A 13602-nucleotide genomic window follows, 5' to 3' on the forward strand; every position below is an offset into this window, starting at 1 on the left:
AGGAGGTAGGGTGGGGTGGGGAGGGGCAGATCTGGGTCCAAGTCTCAAAAGGCTCCTTCCCAAGCCCACGCTACTGTACAACTCAAACTGAGTGCTCACCATCTCGAGACATCCCTACGGCAAGGCATTTCTGTAATCGACAGTGTTGGCAGCGGTTTCTACTGGTTCGATCAATCAAACAGTTCTTCTGACGAGGACAGGAGTAGGTGGCATTGCTTTGCTGACTTCTCCTGAAAAAGCCCTGTGATTCAGTTATAAAATATAAAACAGGTTAGTGTCAGTTTGAGCCATATGATACTAAAGGCAGTATACTAAGCACTGAGCTGCATAAATGTTTAATGGAGAATTAAAGTTATAGCAGATCATCCAGGAGACCGTTAATGACATTAAAGTCACTACTTTTTCTTGGGTAAAATTGGTCTCTAGAGCCTAATCCTCTGTCCCTTACACATGCAAAACTTTCTTGAACTCCAACAGATGGCTGCCTATGTGAAAGGCACAGCATCAGGCCCTGTTCTTGACTTCTGATGACCAAAAACCATCTGCTTGATGGATTGGTACAAATGCACTTATCTTTAACCTTTATCTCCAAAATATTTTTAGTGGAATAAACATAAAACTCTTCTCTGGGATGTCCAGAGATAAGGACAATGCTGCCTTAGTGTAACTCATGGTGGCTGTAATCCTGCTACCTTGGGTTATCTCTTCTAGTGCGTTTAACTCCACCACATTCCAGGCATCTTGCATTCCCTAAGACAGAATCTCCTGCTCCAAGAACTTAAATGACACTTGGATGGATTATCTTGGCATATAAATCAGAATGGAAATACTCCTCAACCCCTGAGACTTTGGAAATACCATGTGTTCAGAGTCATGGCCTTTATTTAACAAATCCAATCTGATGCTCATCGATTCTACTTACTTGTTTTTTTTTTTTTTTAAGATTTATTATTTGAGAGAGAGAATGAGAGAGAGAGAGAGTCAGAGCGAGTGAGAGAGAGAGAGAGAGAGAGAGAGCATGTGCACATGGGTGGAAGGGGCAGAGGGAAAGGGAGAGATAATATTAAGCAGACTCCTTGATGAGTGCAGAGCCCTAGTAGGGCTTGATCTCAGGACCCATGAGATCATGACCTGAGCTGAAACCAGGAGTCTGATGCTTAACTGGCTGCCACCCAGGTGGAGCCCGTCCCTCCATTTACTTGTTAAGCACTATTTTGGAAATAAGAAGGTTTGCAAAGATGCCTAAGGAGCTACTGTCCTCAAGGATTTCATTTATTCATTCACTTATTCGTTCCTTCATTCTTGCTAACTTCTTGAGCTGGATCCTTAATACATCATTAATTTTCAGTGTTCTTTTCCTAAAGCTACACATTTTCCTTTTGGTTATCTTTTAGAAGTAACCCACAAATTTTGCTATGTAGTATTTTAGCATTACCATTCATTTAATATGTTCTAATTTTCAATACATTTCTTCCTTAATATGTTATTTAGAAGCTCATTTATTAATTTCTAAGCATATGGGGGGCTGGTTGTCTTTTTTATTAATGACTCATCTCTTAGTGGTTTTGCAAACTAGGGAGGTATTGAAGAAAAGGAAGGTAACCAGAGTCCTTTCCATGACACAGAGCCATGATGGGCACAAAAGAGCATTATCTTCAAATCCTTAATGATAAAGAGACATGATCCCAATAAAGGGGACACTAGTGGAGAAGGGAGAGGTAATATCCTGAAGAATTGACAGAATGGAAGGCACACTTGACAAAGGTACTTTTTCACACACAAATTTTTTTTTTTAAGATTTTATTTATTTGTTTGAGAGAGAGCAAGAGCGCATGCATGTGAGAGCAGGGGCAGGGGCAGAAGGAGAAGCAGACTCCCTGTTGAGTAGGGGATCCGATTCAGGGCTCCACCCAGGACCCTGGGATCATGACCTGAGCCAAAGGCAGCACTTAACCAACTGAGTCACCCAGGCGCCCCTTCACCAAAAGATTTTCCTGGAGATCAACGTGGCAGTTGTATCAAAATCCTTAAAAATATGTCTGTTTACTGAATCAGATATTGTTAATTATCCTTTAGGGAATATATTTTAAAAGAATATTAAGAATGGTATAAAGACTTGTCTACAAGGATGTTCATCTTAAGCACTGTCTGTAATATAAAGACAATTTAGAAAGATGCTAAATGTCCTACATTAGTGAATTACAAGAGTCATATTGGGTCTATACATTCGGAAACCAGTAAAAATGGTATTTCAGAAATGTAATTATTGACATAAAAACGTGATAAAAATAAACACATTCCTGTTTATCTGTGCTTTCTGATTTTTCTACAATATGTTGGTGAAAAGGTATGTGAACTACTTGGGAGGAGCAATGTAGTACATCTGCTTTCTTTTGTGTTGGGTCAGTGACTGTGGATTAAGTCAATGGCTATGATGGATATAACCTCAGTACCCATATCTTTGTTTTGAAAACCAACCTAGAACAGGAGGGGCAAGGCACTGACCTATCACCTACTTTTGGCTGTCTGCCAAACTACTCACTAGCCTAAACATAAGTAGGGCTGGGGACCTGGGGTCTCAGACCGGCTGTCTGATGTGCTTTGAATCTCCTTTATATCAAGTCTGGCCTCTTCTGTGAAGCAATCTCACTTTTCTCAAAATACCTAAAGCTGTGGGCTTTTTTGTTTGTTTTGTGTTTTTTCCCTCTGTGAAAAGGAAGTGAGAAGAAATAAAGCTTTCCTTGGAGTTTAATGGAGAGAATTCAAGAAAATATAGATGGTAACAGAGGCAGATAATCCTTAGAAAGAGATACTAAGAGGTCACCTGTCAATTTGTCTGAGATACATCTTCTCTGTCAAAGCTGAAAGGTTATCTATTTCTTTCTTGAGGCTCTACCACCATTGAGACCCTCTGTGTTTGCTATTCCTACAGGTGCCTATGGTCAGGAATTATTTGCTTCGCCTTTAGTTAAGGCTGAATTTTGCTTGCTTCACAATGAACCTGCTCCATTTTGTTCTATGATCAGCAAATATGGAGAACGTCTAAATGATCTCTTTTTATTTGAAGGGAAGCGGTACTTGTAGACTGCCATGCTATCTCCCAATACCTTACCTGTAGACCAAATCACAGCATCTATCACCTTTCCTTTCAGGTTCTTTCACCCCATAAAGTATTTCTTCTCAGAATCCTCTCTGGTTTTTCCACTTTGAAATCCAGAACTAGATACAGCTCTTGAGTAATGGTTGGGTCATTAACAAAAGGCATGCTGCTTTTTAGTTCCTACTTATTAAACTCCAATTAACATCAACCATCACTAGTAAGTTCCAGAATGCTGGCAAAGAAGCCATATAAAACCATCAGTTTGTTCTGCTACCAGGGAATGCTGAGAAGGCATGATGATGATGATGATGATGATAATGACATGTATTTTTATTCCATATTTTTGATGCTTTGATGTCTTGGGGCTTTGTGACCTAGGAGATATTACATTTCCCAGGGCTAGCTAATTCCTAGAGATCACAGATAACATGCCTGGGAGCATACTTTTCATAGGCAAACCAACCAATCCAGAGCCTGTATACCCAACCACCTCCTCTGTAAGGTTCTCATACTCTGGGCCACTACTGTCCTGCCCATTTTATCCCAGGACCAGGTAAGAGACAACTAGGGCATCCCTTAGACTCCAGAGCTGGCTAGAACTAGCCAATCTTAAACCTGCTTACCCTCCTTGTCCATACCTTCCTACAGGAAATCACAACAAAAGCTGTTGTCCATATTTTCCCCTTGTCCCTTCTACGTCCTCCTGACCTGGGTGTTTCCCACTGTGGCTCCTCCTGCACACCATGCTGTACCCCCTGTTTCTAGGGACCCATGAGTATAAAATATTCTTCTTTCATGACATTTTTGTGTCTGTATCTTACCTACCTGATTAAAACAAATCCCAGTTATCATTAAAACAGTGCTTATTATGTGCTAGGTACCCTGTGCTTTATGTGGATGACATCACTTAATTTTGACAAGGGCAGTATGAGGAAGGCACTATCATTTCCTTGGTTTTAGGTACAACGACTTTCTCAGAGCCCCACCTCTGGCATGAGGTAAAGGCAGGATATGAATTCCTGTGGCTTAATTCCAGAACTCACACTTTTATCCTCTTTATTTTTCTGCTGCCCTTGCGTGTCAAAAGGATTCCTACTTGGTTGTTCTCATAGAGGGCAACCATTAAATTAGCCAAAGAAACAGGAATGAATAAAGTAGCAAGACTGATCTACTCTGAAATTGCTGTTTTCCTTCAGGTGAGCCCTTTTAACAGGCTAAAGGCCACTGCCCAGGCATTTTACAGTTTCCTCTTCTACAGCCACCTCCTAATGTGGGGGAGCGTCACATGAGAAAACCAGTCTCGTGATGTCACAATTTTCCCTCATCTCTGACCAGAGGATTATGTCTCTTTTTATTTACCTTACTTATTTCTAAATTATTTTGGCTCATTTGGAAAGCAAATAAAACAATAACAACAACAAACTTACTTCAAGGACACTGAGTCGTTAAAGACCTCTATCATTAAAGATGTCTAATTATGCCATAAATTGCAAGCCTTCATGGGAAGCATTCCACATATGCTTTGAGCACTGAGGCTGGAACTAATGTCTAGGTTCCAAGCTAACAACTTGGAAAAGAACTATACTTCTTTAGATGTCTCAGCTTTGAAGGGTTTGGGGGAAAGTGGGTGAGCAAATAGACACACCTTGCTCTTCACAAAGCCATTTATTCTACACTGAGTCAGTTGAGCAAATGCCTCCTTAAAGTTCTGGGAGTGGCAGGGAACCACAGAAGAGATCTTGCTTTTGGGCTGAGGCAACAGAATTATGCCCAAAAGAGAGCTATCACATACCATATTGGATGGGTCATGTAGGGTTATAAGGTGAGAGCTACGAAGGGAGGAAGAGAGTAAGCCTGTGTGACTCAGATAAACCCTGAACTTGGCATTTCAGACATAATGAGGACTTGGTCTTGTCTTTTCTTTTCTTTCTTTTTCTTTCCTTTTCTTTTCTTTCTCTTTCTTTCTTTCTTTCTTTCTTTCTTTCTTTCTTTCTTTCTTTCTTTCTTTCTTTCTTTCTTTCTATCTCTCTCTCTCCCCCCTCCTCCTTCCTTCCTTTTGTTCTTTTCATTTCAGCATTCTTGGGGATTTCTCAGGGGCTTAAGGATTTGGGAAGTTAAACTGAAAAATATTTAAAGCTTATGAACACGTAAGAGGGAGGAGGATTAGAGAAGCAAGAAGGATGAGGATGAAAGGTAGAAGATATGGTAGGTATCTTCCCACCTAAAGGTAGAAACATGCTCATAAATAGAAGCAGGATCTTTACTGACTGGGGAGCAATCCTGGAAAGGGTCTCAGTGAGAGATGAGTGAGCTCAGGCACAAGTGCTAGGGGGTGGGGTGATTGAGGCCATACAGAGAGCCGGGACTGCACAGGCCAGTCCATGGAGTTTTGGGGTGGAACTGAAGAGGTATGTATAAAGAAGAGAGAAACTACTGATAAGTTCACAATTTTGGAGTTTTATTGCCAAAAGATGAGCTAATGAATTATTTCTTCGGCTTTCGTAAAAGTTCACTTTTTATGGATGTCAAAATACATGCAGATGTGCCACTGTGAGCCTGGTGGGCTCCAGCAGAGGGCCGCCATGATGAATTTCCTGGTGGCAGAACTTGGTGTGACTGCGGCACACTACCACCACCTAGTGGCAGCATACCAACATGCAGTTACTGCAAAGAGTTCATCAGAATAATACAAACAGGCCCTTAGAACTGGAAGAAGTTGAGAGATTATCAGGTTCAGTGATTCTCCAACAGATGGTGTATCAGCATCACCCATGAAACTTTTAAAAAACAAAATACACTTGAAATCTATTGAACCAGAGCTTTTGGGGATATAGTCCTGAACAATATGAAGGTGCCATTTTTAAACAAAGATTTTATTTATTTATTCATAAATAGAGGCAGAGACATAGGCAGAGGGAGAAGCAGGCTCCCAGTGGGGAGCCCGATGTGGGACTCCATCCCAGGACCCTGGGATCACGCCCTGAACCGCAGGCAGATGCTCAACCACTGAACCATCCAGGCATTCCATGAAGATGCCATTTTTGCAGACAAAAAGAAAAAAAAAGATATCAACTTATATGATAAATATTTTAACAAAGCTTTCTGAAGACTCCACTGCCTTCCCCTTGTGGGAATCACAGATCTACTCTAGCATTCTTATTTTGTAGATAATAAAAATGAAACTCAGGATTGCTTAGTGACTTGTCTAAGGTTGTCCCACACCTGTTAAGTATTAGTGCTGACACTCAGAGTCCAGTGTCCTAATTTTAAGTACAGCACTCTCTCACTTAAGTATCTCTCCTTAAGTGTTGGGCTAAGAAAAGTGACATCACACAATCCCGACTTGCTCATACACACCATCTGTATTGATTTCCACAGACTCAAAGAGAACTCCCCAATGTTCCTCCCTTATTTTACCTTGTCTTTCATTTCAAAGTGCCTTTTGTTGAGTTTTATTTCCAGTTTCTGCCCTCTGTGCTCTGGAAAATTCTGATGCCTAACTTTTGGCTTAATGCTGAAATTGTTCCTCAATCCTAGTAGTTTGGAATTCCCTAGGACTGGGACTGAGGCCACAGTGTATGGGAAAATTTCAGGAGTTTTGTGAACCAATTGTTAAACATAACCATTATTAAAAATTAACTTATTATTTTTTTATTTTGCTATTATCCATGTTCCTGAGGATATTTATTGGATGGTGGAGATACTACATAATGGTGTGCTATGTCTTCCCTGCTCTGCATTCAGTAAGATGTCATTTTGGGAGGCCTGAAACTGACCATGTGCTGAGAGTATTTATACCACGGAAACTGGCAAAAGCTCTACATTAGGGCTTGATTTATTGTGCTGCTTGTTGTCCAGATTTAAAAAGTGATAAAGGAAACAATAATGTGGGTTAAAGGTAAAAGTATATAATGTCTAAAGCCATCACACTGTGAACAGCACAACAAATTCAAATATTCTTCCAGTATTTATTTATTGATTGAGTTTTAATTTATTTATGTATTTATTTTTTATTTTTAAATTTTAACTCCAGGATAGTTAATGTTAAAAACAAGCTCCATTATTATTTTTTTTTCAAATTCTTTATTTTATTTAAATTTAATTTGCCAGCATACAATATAACACCCAGGGCTAATCTTGTCATGTGCCCTCCTTAGTGCCGGTCACCTATTATAGCATCCCCCCACCCACTTTCCCTTCTACAACCCTTTGTTTTCCAGAGTTGGGAGTCTCTCTTCTTCCAGTATGTATGTATGTATTTATTTATTTAAAAGATTTTATTTATTTATTCATGAGAATACACAGAGAGGAGAGAGAGAGAGACAGAGACCCGACGTGGGGCTCGATCCCAGGTCTCCAGGATCACACCCTGGGCCGAAGGCAGGGCTAAACCGCTGAGCCACCCGGGCTGCCCTTCTTCCAGTATTTAAAAGCTATTATCCGATTCAGGAAAGAGGTTGCTCATGTCATCACTGATGCATGAGTGAAATTCCAAAACACGTCTTCCTTATTTCACTTTCCTCTTATTCATTAACGTAAATGAAAATATCAACATTCATGTTGGCACTACAGTCTCTCATCAACGGCAACCACAGATATGGATGCAGGAGTTCAGCAAAAATTACTGAGAACATTTATCGATATGAAGTTTATATATATATCGATATGAAGTTCAGAGTGCACGATATCATAGATTTTAATTGTGTGGCATACATCAGTGAAATATACATTGAAGTTATGTCCATACAATTAGACACTGTTTTCCAAAGTCAATTGTTAAAAACTGACTAGCACGTGACTGGACAGAGCACAGCCCTTCCCCAGCTTCCCATCGTCTGAATGAACCCTCCCTACTCCAGGCGGACCTCTACCCAAAGCTGTGGCTTGGCTTTCTATAGCCCTGTCATCCTTATGTCTGTACACACATTCTTCAGTCACTTGGACAGAATGGTTTTGTCTTCATTCTAGAATAGGACATATTCCAGCCCACTGCCCCATTCCTGGCTCATCTCCTCCAGTGTTTGCTTGCTCAGTCAAGGGACCACCTTCATCCAAGTTACTCAAGGCAGAACGACAGGCTTCATTTCATCCCTGCCTCCTCCCCTCCCACACCCATGCAGTTACCACATTAGGCTGTTCTTGCCATCTTCCTATTTCTCAAATCCTTCCACTGTTCTCCATCTTTACTGCAATTTTCTCATGTTTATGTACCTACCACTGCCCAAACCGGTTATTTTTTAAAAGATTTTACTTATTTGTTCATGACACACACACACACACACACACAGAGAGAGAGAGAGAGAGAGAGAGAGAGGCAGAGACACAGGCAGAGGGAGAAGCAGGCTCCCCGAGGGGAGCCTAATACAGGAATCGATCCCAGCACCGCAGGACCACAGCCTCAGCTGAAGGCAGACACCCAACCATTGAGCACCCAAGTGTCCCAGCCCAAATTGGTTATTATATAGCCTCCCAATTGGTTTTCCTGCTTACATTCAAACTCTCTCCAATTCCTTTTCAAATAGTTACCAGAGACCTTTTCTCAAACATCAACCTGATGGGGTCACTTCCCTGCTTCTAAGTCCTCAATGGATCCCTGCTGATGACCAGGCCATGACCACCTGTCCAGACAACTCTCTCCGACATTCTTCTCAAAGTCTTACTCTGGCCAAGCCTGAATTCCTGGTTCACAGTTTCTTCAGGGGCAACTCCCGCAGCTGCCTCCACTTCTAGAAGCTCTCCCTTTCTCTTCAGGATTCATGGAGATAATCACCTTCTCTGACTTTGCTCCTCCCAAGGCTAGTTGAGGGGCTCCCTCCATGTGCACCCTTATAACCAGGTCTCCCCTCACTGATAGCTTTGTTTCTTTGTTCCCAGGAGCTAATCCAGTACTTAGAGAAGTCAACAAATACTTGCTGAATGAACGACCAGAGGGAAAAATGATGGTGCTGATTAAAAACTGTGGTGACAATCATATGCTGCACACCTGCTCAATACCAGGCACCATGTAGGACACTTGGTAAACATTATTGATCTGTAATTCACATCAACCTTGCAAAGCAGTTATTTCTATATGATTTACAATGAGAAGATTCAAGTGCAGAGAGGTTAAGTCATGTGTTTGAAGTCACACAGCAGGTAAGGGTAAGAGCCAGGATTTGAATTGCTGAACACTGAGTGCATCTTATTCCAAATGCTACAGACTTCTTAATATAGTACCAAAAAAAGCATCAAGACAAACATGTAGGGCAGATCAAACAAAACAAAACAAGACAAACAACAAAACCAAACAAGCCCCAAACACCCATTTTTCAGTTCTGTAGTCCAAGTTCCATATAATGGTTCAGACACAGGAGAGGGAGGTGACATTTCATAGGATATTGAATACCATGTTTATATATGGGTAGGAAAACATTTTCATTTGCTGGATCTACTTAATAAAAAGCTCTGAAATATACATGGCATTTCCTACTGGAGTTATTAATAGTTTTGCCCAAAATTGTGGGTTGGCTGGATGAAGTACTATGGGTGTGGCTGGGAAGGTGTTCAGAGGGTCTTGCTCTGAGGGGGGCTCCCCTCCAGTTTGGGGCTCCTTCTCAGTAAGGCATAGGCTGAAATGCTGATCTGATGTTTGGTCTTTTGACAATTTTCACTTAATGAATTGATTCCTACAGTTCATTAACATACCCACTTCCACTTCTGTATACACATATGTCTTAATTAGCTGTTCATTGGCTGTTTAATTACAAGAAAACAGCTGACAGCTGCCTTGCTGAATTCTAATGGCAGACGCTTTGGAACGGCTACACATTTGCTTTTGACAACCAAGATTTATTCATAACTCTATGATTTATTATGAATGTTCCTATGCTTGCCTGAATTATTGTATTTTCCAATACAACTAAAAAATTGGAATTTGGGGGGACTGTTGAAGTAGATATATGTCTCCCTCTCACAGCAGAGAATCCCTTCTGTAAAAGATGAACTGTTACAATTTTATTTCTCTGGGGAATTTTCTGTTGAGAATATTCAGAAGTATGATGGGGGAAAGGAAGAAGTATCTTTGGATAAACACGGGCAGAGTGAAGTATTTAAAGTTAAGAAAGAAAATAACTGTCGATTTAATTTTACTGAGGGGTAAGGAGAGGACATGAATAGACTAAAATCAGAGACAGAAAGAGGTAGAGGAAATGATAGAATTAAAATGTGTATGTGTGTGTGTGGGGCAGGAATAATAGTCCTCTAGGAAGCAAATGAAGAAGGGAATTTGTTCTTTAGGAAAGAATAGGCAACCTCCTTTGCAAAAGTTTGCTGGTACAGCTCTACACCCCTACATCTGGCAGCAATAAATCATGGAATCATAGATCTCCTGAACTACTTTCCCCTTCAATAATGACTGGCCTCCCTGTAGAATTGTATGTGCAAATGATCTCTGATTAAAGCTGACCTCATGTGTCATATTTGGTAAGTGTAGATGTCTGCTTTGCCGTACTGTGATCTGCTACACTCAGACTCAATCCAAATGAACACATTCAACAGCAGTGATCGCCAGGCAAGCATGAGGAACCCTGCCCTGAGCCAGACACTATATATTGACGACAAGGCCATAAGCCATAAGCCCAGCATTGTCTATGAACTGAGGACAGCAGTTACTGAGACATAATTAAGACCAAAACAAAAAACCAAAATATACAGAAAAAGAAAAAAACACAAATCATCTTGATGCACATTGGGGTTTCACACATCCTACTACATATACATTTCGTCACAGGATTGGAGGAGTGAGCTAAATGAAATTTTTTTCTTATCACCTGGTATATAACAGAACTGAAACTCTGATGCTACAGGATGCAGTAACAGCCAAGTCTAATTTTCATTTTAAATGGTTAGCTCTAATACTGGGGCCAAGTGTTATAAGACATTAAAATAAAAAGGTTGGAAAAAAATAAAATAAAAATGTTGGACATGAATATATCAATGCTGAAAAGTGGACAAAATTGGTCCAAAGCTAGTTACATTTCATGACTGAAATAAAAATATTAGAATTCTCTAAAAAACAACTTGAGCCTAAATGAAATATTTATAGACATTTCTTTTTAGCCTAATACATATAGAGCTCCAGAAATTGCTTTAACTCTTTTAAGAAAAAAGGGTGGAAAAACAAATTTTGCGTTTTGGATATCTTTTTTTTTTTTTAAGATTTTATTTATTTATTCATGAGAGACACAGAGAGAGAGGCAGAGACACAGGCAGAGGGAGAAGCAGGCTCCCTGCAGGGAGCCCGATGTGGGACTTGATCCGGGTCTCCAGGATCATGCCCTGGGCTGAAGGTGGCGCTAAACCGCCGAGCCACCCGGGCTGCCCAACATTCTGGATTATCTTTGAGAAGGGTTTTCATTGTTAATCTCAGCATATTGTTTTTTTTTGTTTTTTATTCATAGTATATTATTAGTTTCAGGGGTAGAATTTAAAGATTCAGCATTTGCCTATAACAGTGCTCATTGCATCAAGTGCCCTCCTTAATGCCCATCACCCATTTAGCCCATCCCCCCACCCACCTCCCCTCTAGCAACCCTCAATTTGTTCCCTAGAGTTAAGAGTCTTGTATAATGTTAACACAAAGAAACTACTCCAAATTCTCCCTTCACTGGGTGGAAAAGGAAACTTTGCATAAGACATCATCTTAAATGTATTAATTGATGAATAATTATTTGACAAACAAATGTTACTCTGTTCTTACCCAATCAAGAGCAAAAGGTCTTAGTCAGAAATCAATCCTATCAATCTTAATACTTGATTGTACATTATCATTTAAAAAGTTATAATTGAAATTGTAGATCCCAAAAGTGTAAAGGATACAGATAATAAAGTGTTTTTATTGTGAGATAAATTTTTCATCATCATCCTTTGAGCAGCCACTGTATCTAAGGGTGAAGTTAGGAATGGAACTAGAACGGTAAATAAGACCATTTCTCAAAGGATATCTCAATCGATGTCATTTTTCTACAAACACTTCAGTATTTATACTCACTTTGAAGACTGAACCTCAAGCCTAACATCCACAGCCTCTTGTTTATTTCTGGCCTTCGCTCTGCTTCCCCATTCCATGGCCTGGCCCCTCCTCCTAGGCAGGCCTGCCTCAGCTTACCCCTCACCTCCTCCTACCGCTCACCCAGGGCTGGAACTAAATTCTGTTCCAAGAGCTCAGAAACATCTTTAATGACAGACCTAAGCCCCTGCAGACCTAGACTTTATGTTTTTATGAAATATGATATTCAAGGCATGACCAGAACTGATATACTTACTGTTCCCTCATTATTTAAAAAAAACCAAGTAGGTGTGCCTGGATGGCATAGTTGGTCAAGCCTCTGACTCTTGGCTCAGGTTGTGGGATCAAAACCCCTCCCCATTCTCCAGGGCTCTGTGTTCAGCATGGAGTCTGCTTAAGACTCTTTCCTTCTCCCTCTGCCCCTCCCCGCATGCTCACATGTGCACCTGCAGGCGGGCGCACATTCTCTCTCACAAATAAATAAATAAATCTTTAAAAAAGAGAGAGAACAAGTAAAGTACCTTCATAATAAAAACCTTGGTAAAATAGAGCCTTTAAAAATTTGGGAATGGCATACCCTTCCTTATTTTCCACTATCCACAGAAAATGACCCTTTGCTCCAGTCAGACTGGGTTATATGTTGTCCCCAAAAGACAACCGAGACTTCTCCTTCTCTAGGTTCCTGCTGCCTCGTGGGTATATGCTGCTTGTGTCATATCACAGATTATAGCCTTACTCTGGGATTTAGTTCTTTTTAAATGTATATTTTAAATAAACTTCATTGAGGCATAAATTAAATACAAAAACACACCATTGTGGGCAGCCCGGGTGGCTCAGTGGTTTAGTGCTGCCTTCAGCCCAGGGCATGATCCTGGAGACCCGGGATCGAGTCTCACGTCAGGCTCCCTGCATGGAGCCTGTTTCTCCCTCTGCCTGTGTCTCTGCCCCCCCCCCCGTGTCTCTCATAAATAAATAAATAAAATCTTAAAACAACAACAACAACAAAAACAAAAAACCCTTACACCATTGTGAAGAGTCCACCTTGATGAATTTTGACAATGTCTAACCTGTGGAACTACCACCACGATTAAGATAGGACATTGCCACAAGCCACAAAAGTGTCCTTCCTTCAGCCGTCATTCCTTACTTGGGTTCCAGGTTACCACATTTGCTTCCTGCCATTATAGATTTAAAGTTTTTATTTCTTCTAGAATGACATATAAATGCAGTTATATAGTAATTATTCTTTTGTTTCTGGCTTCTTTCATTTACCATAATGTTTTGTGCACAGATAGTACATTCTCTCTTATTGCTAGGCAGGCATTCCAACTTATGGATCTTATTCATTCATCCACCCCACACTTTTAACCATTTTTCAGGTGATGGGCATCTGGGTTGTTTCCAGCTTGTGGCCATTATGAATAAAAGTGCTACAAATACTCATATAAAAATCTTT

General features: G+C 40.5%; 1 protein-coding gene across 2 annotated transcripts in view; it reads right to left on the reverse strand.

Annotated features, from left to right (window-relative positions):
* The window catches only part of RORA (RAR related orphan receptor A), a 710690-nt gene that overhangs the window by 25294 nt on the left and 671794 nt on the right, over positions 1 to 13602 (reverse strand). For both annotated transcript variants that reach the window (XM_072808955.1, XM_072808956.1), the window contains one exon: positions 100 to 241. In XM_072808955.1, coding sequence (XP_072665056.1) covers positions 100 to 241 — 142 coding nt within the window. The remainder of the gene's footprint in view (positions 1 to 99; positions 242 to 13602) is intronic.

Source organism: Canis lupus, chromosome 32, assembly GCF_048164855.1.
Source record: "Canis lupus baileyi chromosome 32, mCanLup2.hap1, whole genome shotgun sequence".
Taxonomy (NCBI): domain Eukaryota; kingdom Metazoa; phylum Chordata; class Mammalia; order Carnivora; family Canidae; genus Canis; species Canis lupus.